Source organism: Bombina bombina, chromosome 1, assembly GCF_027579735.1.
Source record: "Bombina bombina isolate aBomBom1 chromosome 1, aBomBom1.pri, whole genome shotgun sequence".
NCBI classification, from domain to species: Eukaryota; Metazoa; Chordata; class Amphibia; order Anura; family Bombinatoridae; genus Bombina; species Bombina bombina.
This window is the reverse complement of record NC_069499.1, coordinates 796009859-796036085: the sequence shown is the minus strand read 5'-3', so window position 1 is coordinate 796036085 and position 26227 is coordinate 796009859. Positions and strand designations below refer to the sequence as shown.

The following is a 26227-nucleotide window of genomic DNA, read 5'->3' as shown; positions in this document are numbered from 1 at the left end:
GTATGGGTGTGTCTGTGTGTTTCTGTGTTTGTATGTTACTACCTTTGCAACATTTCCAAGTTTGACTACACTTAAGAATAAAGTGCATATACGTTTTAGTAACTTGGTAAAAAATTGCACATGTCAAAGGGGGGGGGGGCTGATCAATGGTTAAGTAAAATTTCTAGTGGTGGCTCTGTTACCCTGTGATCAGCTGTGCTTTCATTTAGCAAATATGCATGTGCTTATAAACCTTTTGTATACTTACTTGTTAATGCTTGGAGCATAAACCGGGACCTAAGCAGGGGCCAAAACCAAGAAAGCAGATCAGAGACAAAAACACCAGGACTTACATAAGAATAACCAAGCACTGGTTGGCACCAAAATAACTGCAGGGTCACTTCCAACATCAAGGTCACAAATAGCGCTACCTTTAGTGCAGGTAACACAGTTAACAATGTCAAGAGAAGAAATGTCCAGATCCTGTGCACTAAACTTAGTGCACCCCTCTAAATCCTCTTCTGACAATGAGATGCCCATAGCGCACTTGTACTCTCAGCAGCACTAAGCCTCCTCTCTTTAGCTCAGCCTTGGCCTCCAGCAGCACTCACAGCTACCTTTACACCACAAAACTGAATACTCAACCTGCTTCCAGCTTTCAGATTAGCTTGGCCCCTTGAACATTCATCTATTGACCTAGGATCCTGACACTTGCCCACATATTTCATCTTGATATTTTTAAATATGTTTGCATGAAGAAAGGTTAGGCAAAAGGTGTTTAACTTTAATGAGAAACTAACATGAAGTGTATCATTGTGACTCTATTGCTCATCAGCATATATAGACAGCACCCCCAAAAAATCTGGTTTATTCAGTATAGGAACATTCAAAAGAGGAACATTTTCAAAACAACAAAGCACAGTAATGTATTTTGAAACATTTTCTTTTAAATAAAATAGAGACAATTGTTGAGTAGCGTATGCCTGTAAGGTTTACTTCCCTCACCATATTAAGCATACTATTTCTATCATGCATCACATACATAAGCATGGATTAGTTAAAAGCTTGCAGTCATATTTTTTTCTTTAAAGGAGTACGGAATTCCAAATTAAACATTCACTATTCAAACATTGAAACACAACTTTATTTCTATGATCAAATTTACATTTTTGTCTTGGTATACATGGTTGAAATGTCCCACAATAGCATAGTGAGGTAGGGACAGCAGAGTGCACCTATCTTGGGCTATAAATGTCAGCAGTATTTTTAGCAAGGTTTGTAAAAATGTTTTACATATAGGGGCTGATTTATCATCAATCTGTCCAACATGGTCCGCTCAACAGATCATGTCAGACAGACATTGCTGAATGTCGACTCTGTCTGCATTTTTCATTGCACAAGTAGTTCTGGTGAACTGCTTGGGCAATGCCGCCCCCTGCAGATTCGTCGCTAGCAGGCAGTGTCAATTGATTGCTGTCCGCTGCTCAGAGCAGGCTGAGCAGCGTTTCATAGATGCTGTTTCTGGCGAGCCTGAAGGCTCGCGCGGAAACAGTGGCATCAGGGGCCGTTCGGCCCTTGATAATTCGGCCCCATAGTGCTCTATACACCTGCATGTTTCTGTGTATACCTCAGTATGCTGCCATGGAATGAAATTGAGTTGCAATGAAGAATGAACAGAGAGGTAAATTTAATAATAGAAGAATATTGCAAAAGTTTTTAACATATATACTGTTTTGACTTGTATCTTTCTTTTAGATGGTAAAATGTATGTATTCTTCATTTTTATTTTTTTATGTTAAATGCAAAATCCACTTAGTTTTGCTGTTGCAGTGACCTCTGCATATATCACAAATATTAAGTAGATTAGTGTTTCTCAACGTATCATGTCCGCCGCACATCGATAAATGCCGACAGCATATGCTGTCGGCATTTATCATTGCACCAGCAGTTCTTGTGAACTGCTGGTGCAATGCCACCCCCTGCAGATTCGCGGCTAATCGGCCGCTAGCAGGGAGTGTCAATCAACCCGATCATATTTGATCACGTTGATTTATGTCCGCGGCCTCAGAGCAGGCGGACAAGTTATGGAGCAGCGGTCTTTAGACATAACTTCTGTTTCCGGCCGGAAACAAGGGGCATCAAGCTCCATTAGGAGCTTGATAATTCGGCCCCTAGGTATTGTTCATCATTTTAAAAGGATTTTACTTCATTTGTGCAATGTCAAATTACTGCCTGTCACAGCCCTACAAGGAGGCTGGGGTCTCAACAGATAGGCTTATCTGGTTTGTTGTCATACATCTTCTAGAGTAACTTGATCTGGCTTGTCTTAGTGAATTCAAGAAAAACAGTGTCTGTTTTGCTTAGGCTTAGATGAGGCAGCTTAAGTTCAAAAGATGTCTGCTCTCTCATCTCCCTGAGGACAGGGGCTAGAATGAGATATTAGTACTTTTATTGCAAGAAAACAAGTACATTTTCTGTTTACTTGGATTTAACATATTTGATTTTAGTGAATCACCACTGTTAATATCCCTTTAAGTTAGTCTTACTTTATTGTAAAACTTCCCAGGGAATTATTTAAGAACATGCTTTCTATGTAAAGGTAAATAGATTGATAAGACACATAAATGTGTCTTTATCTATCATCAAATATATGTTCTTTGTAATGTTTTGAATAGTTACTAGATTTGTGCAAAAGCAAAAAATTTGGTTTGTCAGAACCTTTCGGAACGAATGTTTGTAAAAATGTGTTTTTCCGAATATTTGTATACTGCAGTATTCGATATTTGTTTTGTTTTATATGAAACAAATGCTAAATATTCGTGGAACATTTACAATCGTTAAACAAATGTAAATGTTGCTGGCTATAGGTGAAAAAGTTTTATACTTACCTCTAGCACACTGTAGAGCCACGATAATCCTTCTTCGTCTTTTCAGAGCCCCGGCCGCACTAATAAAAAGCCTTTACCGTTAACGCAGGCTCTAGGATATGCCGCGCTTAGCCTACTATAAGCGGGGGCTGGGGCTCTGTGCAGAGGTGTCTGGATTAGCGCTGCTCTCTGGCACGCTAGAGGTAAGTATGTAAACACTAAAGGTAATTGAATGAAACTATTTAATTGCTTTGTTTTCTTTAAATGTAGTTGGTGCATTTGTTTGCATATTCGTTTAGTGAAAACAAAATTAAATCCTTGTTTTCGTTACAAATTCACATTTGTAATGAAACAAATGCACGAGCCATAGTTATTCTCTTTTCTCAGTAAGTTATCTGTTATATTAGCTGGGGTTACCTGAGGACAATGTTACTTGTCTGCATAGGGAACAGATATTTAATTAATGCATCTTCATTTGCCAAAGGAAGATAATGTTGGAGGTGGTGAATAAGGATATTATGAGAAGTGGTTCAAAGAGGACAATCTATAGTGATTAATGTGCACTGCTGACTATTACAATATGTCTGGGTGTACCTAATCTTTCATTTAGTGAAGGGTGTCATCTGCACGTTCTTTGGTGAATGTGTTGATTATTTGTATTATTTTATTTTAGTAAAATGTGAAATGATCTAAAAGTTTAAATATGTACATATGTGATATATACCTTGAATGGCTAATGGTGGTGTTTCCTGTATATTTTAAAAGTGAATCAAAATTATACCACTACAAAAAAGCCCAGAGACAATGTTATATATACTGTGTGTATATATATATATATATATATATATATATATATATATATATATATATATATATATATAAAGCCCTCAGTTTACACCGGGGTTAGGTTCCAGAAGGAATGGTTGTAAATCGAAACCGTTGTAAATTGAAATCCAGTTTATAATGTAAGTCAATGGGAAGTGAGGGAGATAGGTTCCAGGCCCCTCTCAAAATTGTCATAAGGAACACCTAATACATTATTTTTAAAGTTTGAAATGAAGACTTTAAAAGCTAAACAGCATTATAAACCTAATAAAATAATCACACAACACAGAATATATAATTAAACTAAGTTAAATGATCAAAAACATTTGCTAAACAGCATTATAAACCTAATAAAATAATCACACAACACAGACTTCACTTGCATTTTTCTGCAAACAGTTCTTTCTATGCATTCCAATCTGGACTGATTTATAGACAGGAATCTGCTCAATAGCTCAGGTCTGGTTAAACTGATTAATTTCAGCTTGCTTGGCTTTGCTGCAACACAAGCGGACAGCTCCACCTACTGGCTATTTTAATAAATGCACTGCTTCTCAAAGCTTTTCAATAGCAGTCACATGACTGGAAAAAAAGGTTGTTATTCTGAAACAGTGTAAATTGAACCGTTGTAAAACGAGGACCACCTGTATATATATATATATATATATATATATATATATTGACCATATATCTAAGAAGAGCTATATATTTTGGGAAGAGCTTAATCCCTACTCAAGAATTTCATACCTTACTCTTGTATGTCAGAACAAGAATCAAAGGATCAAGAAAAAAAACATGTCACCAACAGATATTCACATCAGATATCACAGTAATAATATGAGCTTGAGACACACTAAAGCTACCAAACATTTGTCTTATTAACATTAATAAAGATTTTAAGAAGCACAGTAAAACTGAAGTGCTTTTTCTGTTGTGATTCAGAGAGTACATACACTTTTAAACAACATTCCAAAGATCTTCTATTATCTAGTTTGCTTCATTTTCTTGGTATTATTTGTTGAAAAGCACACCTAGGTAGGCACAGAAGCTGCTGATTGATGGCTACACATATATGCCTCGCATTTTGGCTCACCCATGTGCATTGCTGTTTCTTCAACAAAGGATTTAAAGATAATGACGCAAATTAGATAATAGAGGTAAATTGAAATATTGTTTAAAATTGTATTCTCTATCTGAATAATGAAATAAAAAAATGGGTTTCATACCCCTTTAAGAATGCATCAATGTGCATTACAGAACTGAACAACAAACAGAAATCCATTAGCACCCTGAGAGGGGTTTTCTTAGATGGCAATACTATGTTTAACCCTGGAAATATAACAGGCTAATGAGTATTTTAGAGACTCCTCTACAATCCAATGGAAGAAAAATAATCCCTTGCAAATGTTTTTTGTCACCTTGTAACCATGCATTAAAAGAATAAAATGTTAACCTTCTGTTTCTATCTTTCATTAACCAAGAGGTTTTTTTTGGTACCAGGCACCGCTGTGGTCACACTCACTAGAGCAGCTGTGTTCACAGACAGCAGATACTGGACTCAGGCAGAGAGACAAATGGACTGTAATTGGGAGTTGCAAAAGATACGTAAGTCAAACATTTCTTTATTAAAGAGATTAAAAGGACATAAAACTCAAAACTCATTTTTCATAGCTCAGATGAATGTACAATTTTACATGACTTTCCCATATACTTCTATTATCAAATTGACTTTATACTTTTAGTATCCTTTGTTAAAAAGCAGGTAGGTAAGCTCAGGAGCATCCACGTGCCTTGAGCACTATATGGTAGCAGTTTTGCAAGAATGCTTTTAAAAATGTTATACAACACACATACACACTACCTACCTAGGTCTTCTTTTCAACAATCAATACTGTGAAATCAATGTAAATTTGACAATAGAAGCAAATTGTAAACTTTTTAGACATTGTAAGCTCTATCTGAATCATGATAGAAAAAAAGTTTGGATTTCATGTCCTTTATATTTTGGCTGATTAAATTAATTTAAATAAAATAAAAAATAAAATTAATTTAAATAAAAAACAATTATATAAAATAAAACTGTTTTAAGGTCATTTAAAATAGATTGCATTCATGTTGCACAGAGCAATGATTTAGATTGTGCATTTCTATTGATCAACAATACCTATATTTCTATTGGTCTACAATTTGGTGAGTATGTGTCAGATAATTCCCAAGAAGAAATATTATTTCTAAATATATTAATTTACACATAGGGGTATATTTATTAAAGTGCGAGCGGACATGATACAATATAGCTTATCATGCCCGCAGCACATCAATAAATGCCGACATCATACTCTGTCGGCATTTATCATTGCAATGCTGCCCCCTGTAGATTCGCTGCCATTTGGCCTCTAGCAGGGGGTGTCAATCAACCGGATCGTATTCGATCGGGTTGATTTCTGTCCGCGGCCTCAGAGCAGGCGTACAAGTTATGGAGCAGCGGTCTTTAGACCGCTGCTACGTAACTTCTGTGATAATTCGGCCCCAATGCCTTGTATTTTATGTTGGCTCAACCATAGAATTTATTTTTTGATATATGAAGTCTCTAGCAATTGCTTTAATATGAAATGGTTAGGAGCAAACATATTTTATGACACCAAGGGAGAAAAACCATTGCTTTTTGGACAATAAAAATGTACACTTCTTTTATAATTAAAAAAAATATATGCATATCATTCTCAGGCTAATTCATCTATGCTTTTGATATATCATTTTGTCTATTATTTATTTAGGCCTAGATTACAAGTGGAGCTCTAATTTATGGTGCGCCCGCAAATGAGCAAATTTGCCCGTTTGCGGGCATGCGCTAAATAACCAGTCATTATAAGTGGCTGGCTATTGCTACCGCAAGCTTGCAGTAGCAATTAGCACTCAGAAAATTAACTAGAGATCAGATTTTCTTAAAATAGAGGGTCTTTTACTTTTTTATGGAAAATAAAATTAGCATTCTAAACATTTAACAGAAATGTAGAATTTATAGTCCCATATATTGGCTTGTAGCATATAAATTGAAGTCATACTAAAAATACAGAGTACATATACTAGATTACACACACAGTAAACTCTCTCTCACACACACACTAGACCACACACTAGACAGATCACACACTGCACAGTACACAAACACTATGCACACACAAACACACTAACACATAAATACACTGGACGCAAACTTTACACAAACACTAAAAATGCACACCACAGACTTTACACAATCTACACACATATCCATTTTTACAAGAAGAAATAAAATCAATCTTTAAGAAGCATTTACATTTCATAACAATTCCCCACCACTTCTGAATTTAGATAACTATTTCCTATTAGTGACAATTTGCATTGTTCTTTTTAGTTATTTTATGAATAATAATGAGCTTTTATTTTGCCTTTTTTTTCTCTACAGTTTCAAATAATGCAATTGTACACTGGATTCTGGGTGAATTAAATGTGGGAGATAAAATTGGCTTTGATCCCTTCCTGTTCTCCATTGGTAGGTTTCATTTTTAAGAATTATATTAAACAATACAATGTTCTTTAATTAATACATAAATAATTCAAATTATTGTTGTCTTGTTGTCATACATCTTTTTCCTTTATGATATAATTTTTTTCTAATAGTATTACAATTAGGTGATCAGATTGTATATTCTCTATATTCTGTTCACTTTTAATATAACTTAAAGAAACATAAAACTCAAAAAATATCTTTCATGATTAAAATAGAAAATACAATTTTTTTTATTTTTTCTATTGGAAAAAATATGTCAGAATTTACAGTTATTTTAATGCTAAAAAGATATATCCATTACACACTTGTATTTCATTTATATATCTCACATAATAGTGTAAGGCACAACATAAAGACAAATTAACCAACAACAATAAGCGAAAGCTCAAAAATAAGAAACAAAAACCCCCCCACAAAAACAGATGGAGACATGTAGTCAGTATCTAGCTATCTCCCATAATGAATGTGATCAAATTTTTATCAAGATCTTTACAAAGCTGGGACTTCTAACAAAGCGTTTCCATTTTTCTTTAAACATTTTATTATTTCCTTCTTTATTATAATATAGATCGGATCTTTCTAGAATTAATTGATGTGTCAAATTATATTTAAGATGTTTTATAGTAGGGGGTTTATTATCTATCCATAACTTGTTTTTTCTTGCCAATATTATTGTAGTAATGATTAAGTTATTCAGGTTCGTTCCATATTCTATTTTATCTAGAAATACTATATTCAGATAATCTAGGCCAATCTTTATATTACACATTTTTGATAAGAAATACGAGGTCTTAGCCCAGAATTGATAGATCTTAGGGCAAGCCCAGGTGTAATGAAGAAAATCTGATCTATTATTGAACATTTAGGACAGCAGTTTTTAACATCTTGTCTCCATTTGGAGACTCTCCTAAATAGAAGATAATCTTGACTTATGATTCTAAATTGAGATTCTCTATAATCAGCAGATTTTCGGCTAGATTTAGAGTTTTGTCTGTAAAGACCCGCGTAGCTAGCGCAGCTTTTTTCCCAACGCACCCTTAAGACAACGCTGGTATTTAGAGTTGTCTGAGGGGCTGCGTTAGGCTCAAAAAAGGGTGCATTGAGCCTAACTTAGCTCCACTTCAACCCTCAATACCAATGTTGCTTACGGTAGCGGTAAGCTGGCAAAACCTGTAAGCGCACGATTCCCCCATAGGAAACAATGGGGCAGTTTGGGATGAAAAAAACCTAACACCTGCAAAAAAGCAGCGTTAAGCTCCCAACGCAGTCCCATTGTTTCCTATGGGGAAACACTTTCTAAGTCTGCACCTAACACCCTAACATGAACCCCGAGTCTAAACACCCCTAACCTTACACTTATTAACCCCTAATCTTCTGCCCCTGCTATCGCTGACACCTGCATTATATTATTAACCCCTAATCTGCCGCTCCGGACACCGCCGCAACCTACATTATACCTATGTACCCTTAATCTGCTGCCCCTAACATCGCCGACACCTACATAATATTTATTAACCCCTAATCTGCCCCCCCAACATCGCCGCCACCTAACTACACTTATTAACCCCTAATCTGCCGACCGGACCTCGCCGCTGCTCTAATAAAGTTATTAACCCCTAAACCGCTGCACTCCCGCCTCGCAAACCATATAATAAATAGTATTAACCCCTATTCTGCCCCCCCCAACGTCGCCGCCACCTAACTTCAAGTATTAACCCCTAATCTGCCGACCGGACCTCGCCGCTACTCTAATAAATGTATTAACCCCTAAAGCTAAGTCTAACCCTAACCCTAACACCCCCCTAAATTAAATATAATTTTAATCTAACAAAATAAATTAAATCTTATTAACTAAAGTATTCCTATTTAAAACTAAATACTTACTTGTAAAATAAACCCTAATATAGCTACAATATAACGAATAATTATATTGTAGCTATTTTAGGATTTATATTTATTTTACAGGCAACTTTGTATTTATTTTAACTAGGTACAATAGCTATTAAATAGTTATTAACTATTTAATAGCTACCTAGTTAAAATAATTACAAAATTACCTGTAAAATAAATCTAAACCTAAGTTACAATTAAACCTAACACTACACTATCAATCAATTAATTAAATAAATTGCCTACAATTACATACAATTAAATAATCTAAACTAAATTACAAAAAAACCCCCACTAAATTACAAAAAAATAAAAAAAGATTACAAGAATATTAGGCTAATTACACCTACTCTAAGCCCCCTAATAAAATAAAAAGCCCCCCAAAATAATAAAGGTCCCTACCCTATTATAAATTAAAAAGTAACCAGCTCTTTTACCAGCCCTTAAAAGGGCTTTTTGCGGGGCATGTCCCAAAGTAATCAGCTCTTTTGCCTGTAAAAAAAAATACAACCCCCCAACATTAAAACCCACCACCCACATACCCCTACTCTAAACCAAACCCCCCCTTAAATAAACCTAACACTACCCCCCTGAAGATCTCCCTACCTTGAGTCGTCTTCACCCAGCCGGGCCGAAGTGTTCATCTGATGGGGCAGAAGAGGACATCCAGACCGGCAGAAGTCTTTATCCTATCCGGGCAGAAGAGGACATCCGGACCGGCAGACATCTTCATCCAAGTGGCATCTTCTATCTTCATCCATCCGGAGCGGAGCCATCTTCTTCCAGCCGACGCGGATCCATCCTCTTCAACCGACGCCTACTCGCCAAATGAAGGTTCCTTTAAATGACGTCATCCAAGATGGCATCCCTCGAATTCCGATTGGCTGATAGGATTCTATCAGCCAATCGGAATTAAGGTGGGAAAAATCTGATTGGCTGATTGAATCAGCCAATCAGATTGAGCTCGCATTCTATTGGCTGATCGGAACAGTCGGATTGAACTTGAATCTGATTGGCTGATTTAATCAGCCAATCAGATTTTTCAGATTTTTCCTACCTTAATTCCTTAATGCCCCGCAAAAAGCCATTTTAAGGGCTGGTAAAAGAGCTGGTTACTTTTTAATTTAGAATAGGGTAGGGACCTTTATTATTTTGGGGGGCTTTTTTATTTTATTAGGGGGCTTAGAGTAGGTGTAATTAGCCTAATATTCTTGTAATCTTTTTTATTTTTTGTAATTTAGTGTTTGTTTGTTTTTGTAATTTAGTTTAGTTTATTTAATTTTATGTAATTGTAGGTAATTTATTTAATTAATTGATTGATAGTGTAGTGTTAGGTTTAATTGTAACTTAGGTTTGGATTTATTTTACAGGTAATTTTGTAATTATTTTAACTAGGTAGCTATTAATAGTTATTATAACTATTTAATAGCTATTGTACCTAGTTAAAATAAATACAAAGTTGCCTGTAAAATAAATATAAATCCTAAAATAGCTACAATATAATTATTTGTTTTATTGTAGCTATATTAGGGTTTATTTTACAGGTAAGTATTTAGTTTTAAATAGGAATACTTTAGTTAATAAGATTTAATTTATTTCGTTAGATTAAAATTATATTTAATTTAGGGGGGTGTTAGGGTTAGGGTTAGACTTAGCTTTAGGGGTTAATACATTTATTAGAGTAGTGGCGAGGTCCGGTCGGCAGATTAGGGGTTAGTAAGTGTAGGTAAGGTAGCGGCGAAGTTGGGGGGGCAGATTAGGGGTTAATAAATATTATGTAGGTGTCGGCGATGTTAGGGGCAGCAGATTAGGGGTTCAGAGGGATAATGTAGGTGGCGGCGATGTGCGGTCGGCAGATTAGGGGTTAAAAATATTTATTATAGTGGCGGCGATGTGGGGGGACCTCGGTTTAGGGTACATAGGTAGTTTATGGGTGTTAGTGTACTTTAGAGCACAGTAGTTAAGAATTTATGAACCAAGACTCTAAATACCGGCGTTAGGAAGATCCCATTGAAAAGATAGGATACGCAATTGGCATAAGGGGGTCTGCGGTATGGAAAAGTCGCGGCTTGAAAGTGAGCGTTAGAACCTTTCCTGCCTGACTCTAAATACCAGCGGGTGGCTAAAAGCAGCGTTAGGACCCCTTAAAGCTGCTTTTGACGGCTAACGCAGAACTCTAAATCTAGGCGATAGTGTTTTTCTCTACCAATTTAAAACTGTTGCAGATTTTTTGTTTATTTATTTCTGTCTTGCCCTTTGCTCCATTTATCAATACATTTACCCATTTCCCTATCTACTGATTTCTGTATTATGACTTTATAAATATCTGATAATTTAATTTTCCTTTTCTCTGCCAATTTACAAAGATCCTGAAAGTTGGAGATCACCCATGCTTCTAAACTTACTCTGTTAATAGAATTAATATAATGCAATACCTGAAAATAATGGAATTCCTGAGAAGAGGGAATATCATATGTCGATTTGAAGCAATCTCTCTAAATGTTTAATGTTATTATTTTTACTTTCAAAACATTGATGTATATATTTAAACATTTTTTATACCATTGATTAAAAGGAAATTGAAATGCTAACGTAAACTTAGGGTTACCCCAGAATGGTAAATAGCCTGAAATCATATAATTAGTATTAGTTTCTTTATTTCCACTATACCAAGCACTGTTTATATCATGAAATAATAAACTAGATTTAACATAGTGAGGTAAGTCTGTAGCTCTACTATGTACCATATAAGTCAAGCTAATATTTCCTATTCTCTCTTGATCAATTTCATAGGTGTTAATGTCTTTTTTGTCTCAAAGCCAATTAAAGCTATAATTCATTAATATTGCAATATTGTAGTATTCTATATTAGGGAGTGCTAATCCCCCATTAGTATATGTTAAATTTAAATTTTTTAAGTCAATTCTTGCTTTTTTATTATTCCATAAAATAAATCTCATATCTTCTACTAGGAAGTATCTTCATTTTTATTAATTGAATTTTACCATATAATGATAATGGTATATTTACCCATGCTTTCATTTTTTTCTTTTAATTTTAATATAGCTAATTTCACATTTAATTTATAAAGATTTGAGATTTCTTGAAACGGGAGATCAAGATCTTTTGAGGTCTTTTTAGCCAGAGTATTTGAGATTTTATAAAATGTATCTTACATCCTGAAAACTGGCTATAATGGTCTATAATTTTTTAAGATATTGTTCAAATGTTCTTTAGGATCTGTAATAAATAATAATAGATCATAAGCAACCAATTTCAATTTACATCTCTCAATTTTGATACCTGGAATAATCTGGTTCAAAATAAATAACAAAGGTTCTAAAGAAATATTAAATAACAACAGGGATAGGGGACAACACTGACGAGTCCTCTGTTGTAGCTGAATAGTCTCTGAGTACTGTCCATTTATTTTAACATACACCCTAGATTTCGGATATATATATTTTTTACGAATTCCAAGAAGACTCCCCCCCAGCCAAAGTTCTCCAAGGTGGTGAAGAGATGGGGCCACTCGATTCTATCGAAGGCCTTCTCTGCATCCAAAGAAAGCAGGAAGGCCTCCAGCAGATCAGCAGCCCCCTCTCCACCAGCCCCAGTTTCATATTTTTCTATAGCATATAAGATTTTCCTTAGATTTGTAGCTGAAGATCTATCAAAAATAAATCCTGTTTGATCCACAGTTATTAAATGTGGTATTATTATTTTCAATCTATATGATAATATTTTCATTAAAATCTTATAGTCCACATGTATAATTGATATAGGCCTATAAGATTGCGGTAAGGCCGGATCTTTATTTGGCTTTAGAATGACAATTATATTAGCACGTTAATTATTTATTTTATCTCTTCTATATTAATAGGTTGATTTAACATATCTATTTGTTTCTTTTTTATTTTGGGGAGGTTAATATTTTCCCAAAAAAACTATGAGTATCTTGTATTCCATTTTTTGTGCTATATATAAAGTTTGGTAAAAATCTGCAAAAGCTTTAACTTTTTTATTGAGTTCTTGAGTATTCAGCCCTTTATAATTAATATTATTTATATAATTCTTAGATCTCTGTTTTTTTGTTAAGGAAGTTAACAGCTTCCCTGATCTTTTTCCCCAACGAAAGAATCTTGCATGTAGCTGTCTTAATTTTTCTTTTGTTTTCCATTCTAGAAAACTATCGATCTCATGTTTAGCTAATAAAAAGCTTTCCTTGCTCTTAATATTTGGTTTATTTTTAAAGTTACTAAATGTTGATGCAACTTTTTTTGAAAAGTCTAGATCTATTTTTTTCTGCTCTTTTCTATAATTTATCACATATGTTATAATATCAGATTTTAAAGTAGCCTTGGCCACTTCCCAATAAATTTGACTGTTATTTAAGTAAAATTTATTATTTATATGATAATCTTCCCATTTATTTTGTAAAAATTGTTTGAATTGAATTGAATTGTTGAGATAGGCAGAGCAATAAAACCTATTATTACTATGTATTAAGTTGAAAATCTATTCTCATAAATACTGGGGCGTGAACGGAAAAAGTAAAATCTATAATTTGAACTTTATTTATTCTATTTAATAGCTTTGCAGACAATTACAAGTTATCTAGCCTGGATATAGCGTTATTGTTTCTAGAAATACAGGTGAAATCCATTTCTGTTGGGTTTTTTACTCCACCAGATGTCTACAAGATTAAAGGTTTCCTGTAGGGCCTTAAAAATGGCTTTCTCCTATTTAACTCTAGTGGAACTATATCCTCTATTTGTTTTATTTTGTGGGTCATCTCTCCTATCCAATAAGGGATTTGGGGTTATATTAAAATCGCACATTATAATTATTTGCCCATCTATATATCTTAAAAATGTTTTCTTTAGATTTTCTTAAAAACTTTGATTCTGTTTGTTAGGGCCATATATGTTACATAACACAACCGTTTCTTTCCTAATTAAGACTTTGACTATTATATATCTACCTAGTTTATCTTGTATATAATTAATTATTTTATATTGTATATTTTTACCAAATAAAATTGTCACACTTTTTGAGTTATTTTTATATGAAGAGAAATAAAAACTCATTAACCCACCATGTTTTAAGTTTAGCCTGCCCCTTACGTGTCAAGTGTGTCTCTTGTAAACAAGCTATATCTATCTTGTGTTTTTGTAAATAGTGTAATATTTTCTTTCTTTTAATAGGGGAGTGAATATCTCCCACATTCCAAGTGAATATATTAACCATTGTGTATATCAAACAAAATATTATAATATGTCTCAAGAAAAACATGGGGTCTCTTTCTGAAATACCAAAAAATAATATAGTGAAGACATTTTTTACCCATACGTAAGGCAACTATAGTGCAAAATATTAATCGTGATCCAATACACATAGCTTTAACAAGAAAAATAGATAAGAATTGAATCAACAATTCATATATTTCCATAAACGCAAAAAGTAAGAATCTATGCAAATGACTCCATTGTCCATAAGAAAGATACCATATAACTTCCTAAAAAAGGCCCTGGGATATATAATTAGATACCAGAATATGCTGTTACATAGGTATCTTTCACATAAACGTGAGACTATTATATTACTAAAAGTGATTCTCAACCCATTTAGTAAACCCTTAAATTTAGTAGGCATATATAAAACAAAAAAACATATTTTATGTAAGAACTTACCTGATAAATTCATTTCTTTCATATTGGCAAGAGTCCATGAGCTAGTGACGTATGGGATATACATTCCTATCAGGAGGGGCAAAGTTTCCCAAACCTCAAAATGCCTATAAATACACCTCCCACCACACCCACAACTCAGTTTAACGAATAGCTAAGTAGTGAGGTGATAACAAAAAAAGGAGTAAAAAAAGCATACACAAAGAGGAACTGGAAATATAATTGTGCTTTTATACAAAAAATCAAAACCCCCATAAAAAGGGTGGACCTCATGGACTCTTGCCAATATGAAAGAAAATAATTTATCAGGTAAGTTCTTACATAAATTATTTTTTTTATTCCTGTAATTGGCAAGAGTCCATGAGCTATGTATGGGATAGAAATACCAAAGATGTGGAAGACCACAGAAGCGTCACTAAAAAAGGGAGGGATAAAATAAAAACAGCTATTTCCGCTGAGAAATTAAATCCAAACAAAAATAAATTTTTCTTATAAATCTCAAGAAAAAAAAATTAAATTATAAGCATAAGAATCAAATTGAGACAGCTGCCTGAACAACTTTTCTACCAAAGACTGCTTCAGAAGAAGCAAATACATCAAAATGGTAGAATTTAGTAAATATATGCAAAGAAGACCAAGTTGCTGCTTTGCAAATCTGATCCACAGAACCTTAATTCTTAAAAGCCCAAGAAGTGGCAACTGATCTAGTAGAATGAGCTGTAATGAGATTGCCACCCCTCCATATAAAAATTGTGAATCAAAAGCTTTAGCCAAGATGCCAAAGAAATGACAAAGGCTTTCTGACCTTTCCTGGAACCAGAAAAAACAACAAACAGACTAGAAGTCTTTCTGAAATCCTTAGTAGCTTCAACATAGTATTTCAAAGCTCGTACAACATCAAAAGAATGTATAGATCTTTCAAGAGCATTCTTAGGATTAGGACACAAAGAAGGAACAACAATTTCCCTACTAATGTTATTAGAATTCATAACCTTAGGAAGAAATTTAAACGAAGTCCGCAAAACTGCTTTATCCTGATGAAAAATCAGTAAAAGAAACTCGCAAGATAAAGCAGATAATTCAGAAACTCTTCTAGCTGAAGAGATAGCCAAAAGGAACAACACTTTTCAAGAAAGTAGTTTAATATCCAAAGAATGCATAACCTCAAATAGAGGAGCCTGCAAAGCCTTCAAAACCAAATTAAGACTCCAAGGAGGAGAGATTGATTTAATAACAGGCTTCATATGATCCAAAGCCTGAACAAAACAGTGAATATCAGGAAGTTTAGCAATCTTTCTTTGAAATAAAACAGAAAGAGCAGAGATTTGTCTGTTCAAAGTACTTGCAGACAAACTTTTATCCAAACGATGCTGAAGAAACTGCAAAATTCTAGGAATTCTAAAAGAATGCCAAGAGATTTTATGAGAACACCATGAAATTTAGGTTTTCCAAACCCAATAATAAATTTTCCTTGAAACAGACTTACGAGCCTGTAGCATAGTATTAATCACTGAGTCAGAGAAACCTCTATGACTAAGCGTTCAATTTCCATACCTTCAAATTTAGCGATTTGAGATCCTGATGGAAAAACGGCCCTTGAGATAGAAGGTCTGGCCTTAAAGAAAGTGGCCAAGGTTGGTAACTGGACACATGGACAAGATCTGCATACCAAAACCTGTGAGGCCATGCTGGTGCTATCAGAAACACTTGCGATTGCTCCATTATGATCTTGGAGATAACCCTTGAAAGAAGAACCAGAGGCAGAAAGATATAGGCAGGTTGGTAAAACCAAGGAACTGCTAACGCATCCACCATTTCCACCTGAGGATCCCTGGACCTGGAAAGGTACCTGGGAAGTTTCTTGTTTAGATGGGAAGCCATCAGATCTATTTCTGAAAAACTCTACATTTGAACAATCTGACAAAATACATCTGAATGGAGAGACCACTCCCCCTGATGTAAAGTCTGACGGCTGATATAATCCGCTTCCCAATTGTATACACGTGGGATATGTATCACAGAAATTAGAAAGGAGTTGGATTCTGCCCAAGAAAGTATCCATGATACTTCTTTCATTGTTAATGGACTGCGAGTCCCTCCCTGATGATTGACAAATGCCACAGTTGTGACATTGTCTGTCTGAAAATGAATGAATGATTCTCTCTTTAATAGAGGCCAAGCCTGAAGAGCTCTAAAAATAGCACAGAGTTCTAAAATATTGATTGGTAACCTCGCCTCTTGAGGATTCCAAACCCCTTGTGCTGTCAGAGACCCCCAGACAGTTCCCCAACCTAAAAGACTTGCATCTGTAGAGACTACAGTCCAGGAAGGATGAACAAAAGAGGCCCCTTGAACAATATGATGAAGGTCTAACCACCAAGTCAGGGAGAGTTGAGTGTTGGGATTTAAGAATATCAATTGTGATATCCAAGTATAATCCCTGCACCATTGGTTCAGCATACAAATCTGCAGAGGTCTCATATGAAAACAAGCAAAGGGATCGCGTCAGATGCTGCAGTCATGAGACCTAAAACTTCCATGCACATAGCCACTGAAGGGAATGATCAAGACTGAAGGTTTAGACAGGTTGAAACCAACTTCAAATGTCTCTTGTCTGTTAAAGACAGAGTCATAGACACTGAATCTATCTGGAAACCTAAAAAGGTGACCCTTGTCTGAGGAATCAAGAAACTCTTTGGTAAATTGATCCTCCAACCATGTCTTTGAAGAAACAACACTAGTTGATTTGTGTGAGATTCTGCTAAATAAAAAGATTGAGCCAGTACCAAGATATCGTCCAAATAAGGAAACACTGCAATATCCTGCTATCTGACTACAGATAGAAGGGCATCGAGAACCTTCGAAAAGATTCTTGTAGCTGTCGTTAGGCCAAATGGAAGAGCGGCAAATTGGTAATGCTTGTCTAGAAAAGAGATTCTCAGAAACCGATAGTGGTCTGGATGAATCGGAATGTGAAGCTATGCATCCTGTAAAACTATTGTTGACATGTAATGACCTTGCTAAACAAAAGATAGAATTGTCCTTATAGTCACCATCTTGAAAGTTGGGACCCTTACAAAATGATTCAAAAACTGCAGGTCCAGAACTGGTCTGAATGAATTTTCCTTCTTTGGGACAATGAATAGATTTGAATAAAACCCAGACCCTGTTCCTGAAGTGGAACTGGTACAATTACCCCTAAAAGCTCCAGATCTGAAACACACTTCAGAAAGGCTTGAGCTTTCACAGGATTTGTTGGAACGTGAGAGAGAAAGAATCTTCTCATAGGAGGTCTTATTCTGAAACCTATTCGATACCCCTGAGAGACAATGTTCTGAATCCAATGATTCTGAATGGAATCTGCCCAAATGTTTTGAAATAATTTCAGTCTGCCCCCCACCAGTAGAACTGGATTGAGGGCCGCACCTTCATGTAGACTTGGGGGCTGGCTTTGGTTTCTTATAAGACTTGAATTTATTCCAACTCGAAGATGGCTTCCAAATGTAGCTAGAGTCTTTAGGGGAAGGAGTGGTTTTCTGTTCTCTATTCTGACTAAAGGAACGAAACCGATTAGAAGCTTTAGATTTACCATTAGATTTCTTATCTTAGGGCAAAAAACTCCCTTCCCCCTAGTAATGATGGAAATAATAGAATCCAACTGAGAACCAAATAAATTATTACCCTGGAATGATAGAGATAGTAACCTAGATTTAGATACCATATCAGCATTCCATGATTTTAGTCATAAAGCTCTTCTAGCTAAAATAGCCAAAGACATAGATTTAACATCAGTCTTGATGATATGAAAAATAGCATCACAGATAAAATGATTAGCATGTTGAAGCAAACGAGCAATGCTATACAAATCAGGATAAGATTCAATTTTCCTATCTAAGGGATCCTTAAAAGAAGTACTATCTTCCATAAGAATAGTAGTACGCTTGGCAAAGGATACAACCTTTTAAACCTCGAAGAAGGAACAAAAGAAGTATCAGGCTTAGACCATTGCTTAACAATCACATCAGAAATAGCATCAGGAACAGGGAAAACCTCAGGAGTATTCACAGGAGGTTTATAGACAGAATTTAAAAGTTTACTGGATTTGTCCAGACTCCTCAATATCTAAAATAACCAACACTTCTTTCAACAAAGAACGAATATACTCAATCTTAAAAAGATAAGTTGATTTATCAATGTCAATGTCTGAAGTAGGATCTTCTGAGTCAGAGAGATCCTCATCAGAGGTGGATATATCAGTATGTTGTCGATCATTACAAAATTCATCAGTATTATTATTATGAAAAGTTTTAAAAGACCTTTTAGGTTTATTAGAAGGCTGAGTAGCAGACACAGAGGCCTATTTATCAAGCCATCAACTGTGCTGCATTCACCGGCACAATACGCTCGCCTGAAATCGCCTAAGATCGCTGCCGCGGTCCTGATTACACTCTCCATATTGAACAAAAAAGCTGTCAAAAAGCCGCGCACCAAGTACGGGGCGATGTGCAGCGGACTGTTGTTAACTAACAGTCATCGATCTCGCTGCTATTCAGCTTTTTCCCAGCTTTATTTGTATACTGTCACTAAGCACCGCCACTATACTAAAATGTTTAACACATATCCCGCTGCTCCCGGAGCCCACCACCACTAAATAAATGTATTAACCCCTATTCCGTCGCTCCCGGACCCCGCCGCAACTAAATAAAGTTATTAACCCCTAAACCGCCGCTCCCAGAGCCCACCGCAACTCTAATAAATGTAGGATTTTTTCAACCTTTATTCCGATTGGCTGATTAGAATTCTGCGGGCTTGGAGGAAGAATTTATCCACCAATCAGCAAGAACAACTCAGGTTGTTCACCAAAAAATGGCCGGCATCTAAACTTACATTCTTGCTGTTCAAATAAAGATAACAAGAGAATGAAGGAAATTTGATAATACGAGCAAATTAGAAAGTTGCTTAAAATTGCATGCTCTATCTGAATCATGAAAGAAAACATTTGGGTTCAGTGTCCCTTTAACTAAACTTATTTATATGTAATGGAACTCTAGGATATTGTTTACAATGTACAGCAGGGGGTAGCAGAAATCTTATAAACTGAATTCAGTAAACTGCTAGACGAACCAAAGCTTTAAAGGAAAAGTCTACTCCAAAATTGTTATTGTATAAAAAGATAGATAATCCCTTTATTACCCATTCACTGGTTTTGCATAACTAACACAGTTATATTAATATACTTTTTACCTCTGTGATTACTATTTACCAAAAATACATATTTTTATTTTTACATGCCCAGCAAACTACAGAATGCTGCCTGCAAGGGGATAGCCCTAACCTAACTCTGGCACTAAATTTTAACCGTAAACACTACCATCATGATGCCACCCACCTGTCAGTAAGATAATGATCAGCTTAATTTCCTTAAAGGGACAGTCAAAACCAGAATTGTTGTTGTTTTAAAAGATAGATAATCCCTTAATTACCAATTCCCCAGTTTTGCATAACCAACACAGTTATAATAATACTCGTTTTACCTTTGTAATTACCTTGTATCTAAGCCTCAGCAGACTGTCCCCTTATTTCAGTTCTTTTGACAGACTTGCATTTTAGCCAATCAGAGGCGGCCTTCAAGGTCTAATAAATTAGCATATGAACCTCCTAGGTTTAGCTTTCAACTAAGAATACCAAAAGAACAAAGCAAAATTGGTGATAAAAGTAAATTGGAAAGTTGTTTAAAAATACATGCCCTATTTGAAACATCAAAGTTTTTTTTTGGACTTGACTGTCCCTTTAAGCACAACGTCATAAGGGTACAGACTTTGGTATAGAGCACTTTCATTTTATATCATCTGATCTAAACAAAATTATATTGTTTGGCATTATCTGATGTAAGTTGCAAAATGATAGTGCAAAAGATTGTAGTGATAAAATAAACAGTAAGGACCCAATTCTCCAAAACGTTCCACTCTGGTGAGCTTATCAAAATTGATCCTCCAGCACTGCGAGATTCCTCAAGGGATTTTTGAAAGGCACATTTTGTTACCTCTCAGGCCTGATGAGATCAAAAACTCGCCAGCATGGAGAGTAATCATGCAAAATTATTGGGGATATTTTTTAGTATTATATTGCAACATATGTGCCTTTTCTTCACATCCTAAAACCTGCATAGCTAGATATAGTTTTCAAGTTAAAATTTGCCTTCCTAAAATTATTTTGAGGTACTTACAGTACTAATAAGATTGCTAAAATAATCTTGCAGAGCAGATAGCTTTAGATCATCAGGCTGTAAGTGGCATTCTCTGCATTTTTGGATGTGAAGGAGAGACCATCACAGTACTATATAGTACTACATGACATGAGAGTTTTTATTGCATTTACACTTTGTGCTTTGTATTTCAATGTACTTTAGACTTAAAGGGATAGGAAAGTCAAAAGTAAACTTGCATGATTCAGATAGAGCATGTTATTTTAAGACACTTTTTAATTCACTTTTATTTTCAAATGTGCTTCATTCTATTGGTATTCCTTGTCGAAGAAAAATATGCGCATATCTTATGTCTTATCTTCAACAAAGGATAGCAAGAGAATGAAGCACAAAAGAAGTAAAATGGAAAGTTATTTAATATCGTATGTTCTATCCGAATCATGAAAGAAAATTTTGGGGTTTCTTGTCTCTTTAATGAATTTTTTTTTTTTAAATAACATATAAGCCTTGCGCTTTCTGTTTTGAGTTTCAATTAACTTAGAATTTGTATGCTACAGTGTATTTAGGAATGTGATTTTGCAAATTCTGATTTCACTTTGAATGTTACTTTAACAAAATAGGAATACATATGAAATAAGCTTCACAGTTTCAGACAGTGGATTGGACAGGTAGTTCCTTGGATGTGTATGAAGTATTCATTATATTCTCTAAGCATGTTACTCCTGCAAACTCACTGGTTTTTATTACCTGCTATGTGTAGATGAAGTTTATTCATAATACACCTATTTAACTGAATGAAAAGTAATGTATGCTAAACTAGAGCCAGATGCAAGTTAAACTGCAGTGGAAACATTTCAGTTTAATTTGTATTTGATGCAAAACTAAGAATTTATATCAGTGCTGACTGCTCCCCTAATTAACCTCAATTTTTCCATGAGATTCTGTATCCCACACAGCTTCATTAGATCCTTAGGGAAGCTGCTCTCATTGCTCTGAGACTTCCAGATTCTACCCTCTTTCTTAGAAAATTCAGTTATTTCCCTGTGAAGTCTGCACATTAATTTCTCTCAGAGGACTTGGATAACAACGGTACCATGTAATAAATTTGCTTACAAGTTTACATATGTTTATTTTACAGCTGACTGGACAGATGTATCCAAGTTAGTGGGAGATACTGGAATAATACTGCATTCTATACCAGACAACCTGGTGGACCTAATATGGGGAGGAGAGCGTCCTTCTTTGCCAAATTATCCAATTTATTTCCTATGCAACGAGTTTGTAGGTAATATACTCATATTATAGCATTGCTGCTTTAGTATTCTAACAAAATGTTGATTTTTTAGTTTTAATTGTTGCTCTGTGTGCACATGGTAATGAAGAACAATAATAAATAGTTATACAATGTTATCTGAATTGGAGATAACTAATTTCTAATGACTTTTCATAAAATACTTGATCTACAAGAATGTCAACCTGTTTTTTCCTTGTGATACCTGTTTGAAAACGTATGTAAAACCATAGTTGGCCTTATTTGTGTAACTCACTCCGTACCCCAACTTCACTATATTGTCTCTTTCCTACTCTCCCCAAATACTTTCTATCTTTTGCTTGATATGAGCATCTAATGGTCTCTTTCACCAGCAAAGTAGAGAATCAGTGCATCCCTTTATCTCTCGTTTAAGAAGCCTCTAGATTCTAGAACTGTTTAACAGAAACCTGGATGGCTGCTAAACCTACCTCCAATTCAGCGTTACATATCATTTTCCACATGCTTCATGTGCTGTTGACATTCTGTGCAGTAACTTAGAAAGCTGTATAGATTATGCAAAGTGATTGGTGACACAACTCCACAGTAATATTAGTCACCCTCCACAACTATATAAAACCTCAGTAATGGTAATCTTCACTTAGAGTTTGCACATGAAATAGAGTATATATCGGTCATATATAACAGTTATCCTCACTTCCTGCTTATTACCAATAACCAGGGCTAACAAATTAAAATAAATTTTACCTTATAATATACATAAACAAAAATATTTAAAAAAAAATCTCAAACTTGAAAAAAATATAAAAAACTTGAATTGTATCATACATAGGGGCCTATCTATCAAGCTCCAAATGGAGCTTGAGGCCCCGTGTTTCTGGCGAGCCTGCAAGCTCGCTAGAAACAGCAGTTATGAAGCAGCGGTCTAAAGACCACTGCTCCATAACCCTGTCCGCTTGCTCTGAGCAGGTGGACAGACATCGCCGGAATTCAACCTGATCGAGTACGATCGGGTTGATTGACACCCCCTGTTGGCGGCCGATTGGTCACAAGTCTGCAGGGGGCAGCGTTGCACCAGCAACTCTTGTGAGCTGCTGGTGCAATGCTGAATACGGAGAGCGTATTGCTCTCCGCATTCAGCGAGGTCTTGCAGACCTGATCCGCACTGTCGGATCAGGTCTGCAAGACCTTTGATAAATAGGCCTCATAGGCCTCTAGTTATCAATGTCTGTTGGACCTGATCCGACAGTGCGGATCAGGTCTGACAGACATCGCTGAATACGGCGAGCAATACGTTCGCCATATTCAGCATTGCACCAGCAGCTCACAAGAGCTGCTGGTGCAACGCCGCCCCCCGCAGACTCGCGGCCAATAGGCCGCCAGCAGGGAGGTGTCAATCAACCCGATCGTACTCGATCGGGTTGATTTCCGGCGATGTCTGTCCGCCTGCTCAGAGCAGGAGGACAGGTTATGGAGCAGCGGTCTTTGTGACCGCTGCTTCATAACTGCTGTTTCTGGCGAGCCTGCAGGCTCACCAGAAACACAGGGCATCAAGCTCCATTCGGAGCTTGATACATATGCCCCACTGTATCATTTTCTCATAATAAAAACTTCAACCTAAATCGCACCCTACTTGCCATATATATCACCTTCCTCTAGTTAGTTCCCTCTGCATTCCTGAGCCCGCTGCACTTTTGGAAGTTCCTGCTTCCTCATTATGGAGACATTTCACCATTATTTCCCAATAATATAATACCATAAGGTCAACAGTGAAAATGTTGTATAAACAATAATTCATAATATCCGTTACTTAAAACTTTTACAGATTACTACAATGAGAATTAATTAAGGTAGACATCTCATTTTGGCCTGTCACCTCAATACATAGATTCTTTTCACAAGCAGCCAGGAATGTAAGGCTGGAGAGACCATTTCATCAGCGCCATTTCTGGCTGTTTGAAATAAGCAGAAGCTGAGCCGGCAGCCACATAGGAAGAAAATAACTGCTTCTCTGTGACTGTGTGCTGTCCTTCCTCTTTGGATAATCTGTGCCAGACAATATGCAACTGTACAGCCTATTTAAACAAAAATGGTGGAAGGTTTTTCTGTAAAGCAACAATGTGTTGGCCATCTTGGAAATCCTGGCACAATATTGTAAAGACAAATCATTACACTTTCCATAAACAGTGTGCCCTGTTTTACAAGGGGGTAGACTTGACCAGACATAATGGAGGTGGAGACATGGGGGGCGACTTATCATGCTGTGAGTGCAGCAGTTTCCACGGGAGGCTTCAGGCTCGCTGGAAAAAAAAATTAAGCAGGGGTCGTAAGACCGCTGCTCCTTAACTCATCCGCCACCTCTGAGGTGGCGGATAGCAATCATCCTGATCGGATACAATCGGGATGATTGATACCCCCTGTTAGTGGCCGATTGGCTGCGAATGTACAGGGGGCGGCATTGCAAAAGCATTTCATACGAAATGCATTTGCTGTCTTCATTTATCGATGCTACTGCGGATCATGTCTGCCCGAACCTTGATAAATTGGCCCCTTGACCTCTATATGCCCCCATGTAGCAATACCACTATTCATTATAGGGTCAGATGAGCCTTCTAAATATGTGGGGCGGTGTTAACTGAGACCTCTGAGGCCCCTGTAGTTAAGCCGCTGCTAGCAGCACTATTCCTGGGTGACACCTTCAGCTACAGTCTTTGAAACCATAGGCAGTCACAACACAAAGCTAAATGTTATGCAGCTAAATATAAGGTATACAACTGGCACAAAATGTACATCTTCAACAAGAAGAAAAGTTGTGTCAAGAATATAGCCAATTCTGTTTTTAACCTGTATGTGCCAATTTAATATCCTGGTCTTTATATAATGAACTATATTACTGTTCTTGGCTTGTATTTTAATTTTCAAATGATCTTGTTTCACATTGATATAGTCAATAATCTAATCTAAGATTTTTTTTTTAATTATTCAAAAATCCAGTCCCAATACAAGAGGTAAGAATTTCCTAGGTTAGGAACTCCTGTAGTATCTGTGGCAGTTACAGCCTTGTTTAAATGTATTTATCTAATTTGTTACCTATTTTAGGAAGCACCTGGCAAGAGAAGATTTCCACAGTCCGCTCCCAGATGAGAGCGCACACCCAGAAGCCCACTGCAGTGCTACTGTCTGCTCTGGAAGAAACAGCATGTAATTCACAAGCAACCCATTTACATGATGTATCACATGACTCCAACTATAGTGAAACGTGTTACCATAAAGCTATCAATAGAAAGTTACCAAAAAACAAACCCATTCAAAATTGCTTTATTCTAATAAACAAAATTACATGTTCTAATTCATAAGTGCACATCATTTTTGGATTATTGGCCTTTGATAACTATGGGGTCGATCACAATCCTGTAGAAAAATGTATCAATGTATTTATCTTTAAATAATTTAAAATATATCGAAAATCTCAATAGACTTTTATGGTGTTTAGATATGTTTTTTACAGGGATTATGACTGACCCTTATGTCTTTAACACCCCTAAAAAGGTAAATTTGCTTAAAGGGACACTGAACCCAAAAAAATTATTTTGTGATTCAGATAGAGCATGACATTTTAAGCAACTTTCTAATTTACTCCTATTAGCAAATGTTCTTTATTCTCTTGGTATCTTTATTTGAAATGCAAGAATGTAAGTTTAGATGCCGGCCCATTTTTGGTGAACAACCTAGGTTGTCCTTGCTGATTGGTGGATAAATTCATCCACCAATCAAAAACTGCTGTCCATCGTTCTGAACCAAGAAAAAAAGCTTAGATGCCTTCTTTTTCATATAAAGATAGCAAGAGAACGAAGAAACATTGATAATAGGAGTAAATTAGAAAGTTTCTTAAAATTGCATGCTCTATCTGAATCACAAAAGAAAAAAATTGGGTTCAGTGTCCCTTTA

General features: G+C 35.8%; 1 protein-coding gene across 1 annotated transcript in view; it reads left to right on the top strand.

Annotated features, from left to right (window-relative positions):
* Positions 1 to 26227, top strand: part of XPNPEP2 (X-prolyl aminopeptidase 2) — a 127769-nt gene that overhangs the window by 51537 nt on the left and 50005 nt on the right. The window contains exons 5-8 of the mRNA XM_053692061.1: positions 5172 to 5276; positions 7120 to 7206; positions 22148 to 22294; positions 25379 to 25480. Of these exons, the coding sequence (XP_053548036.1) occupies positions 5172 to 5276; positions 7120 to 7206; positions 22148 to 22294; positions 25379 to 25480 (441 nt within the window). The remainder of the gene's footprint in view (positions 1 to 5171; positions 5277 to 7119; positions 7207 to 22147; positions 22295 to 25378; positions 25481 to 26227) is intronic.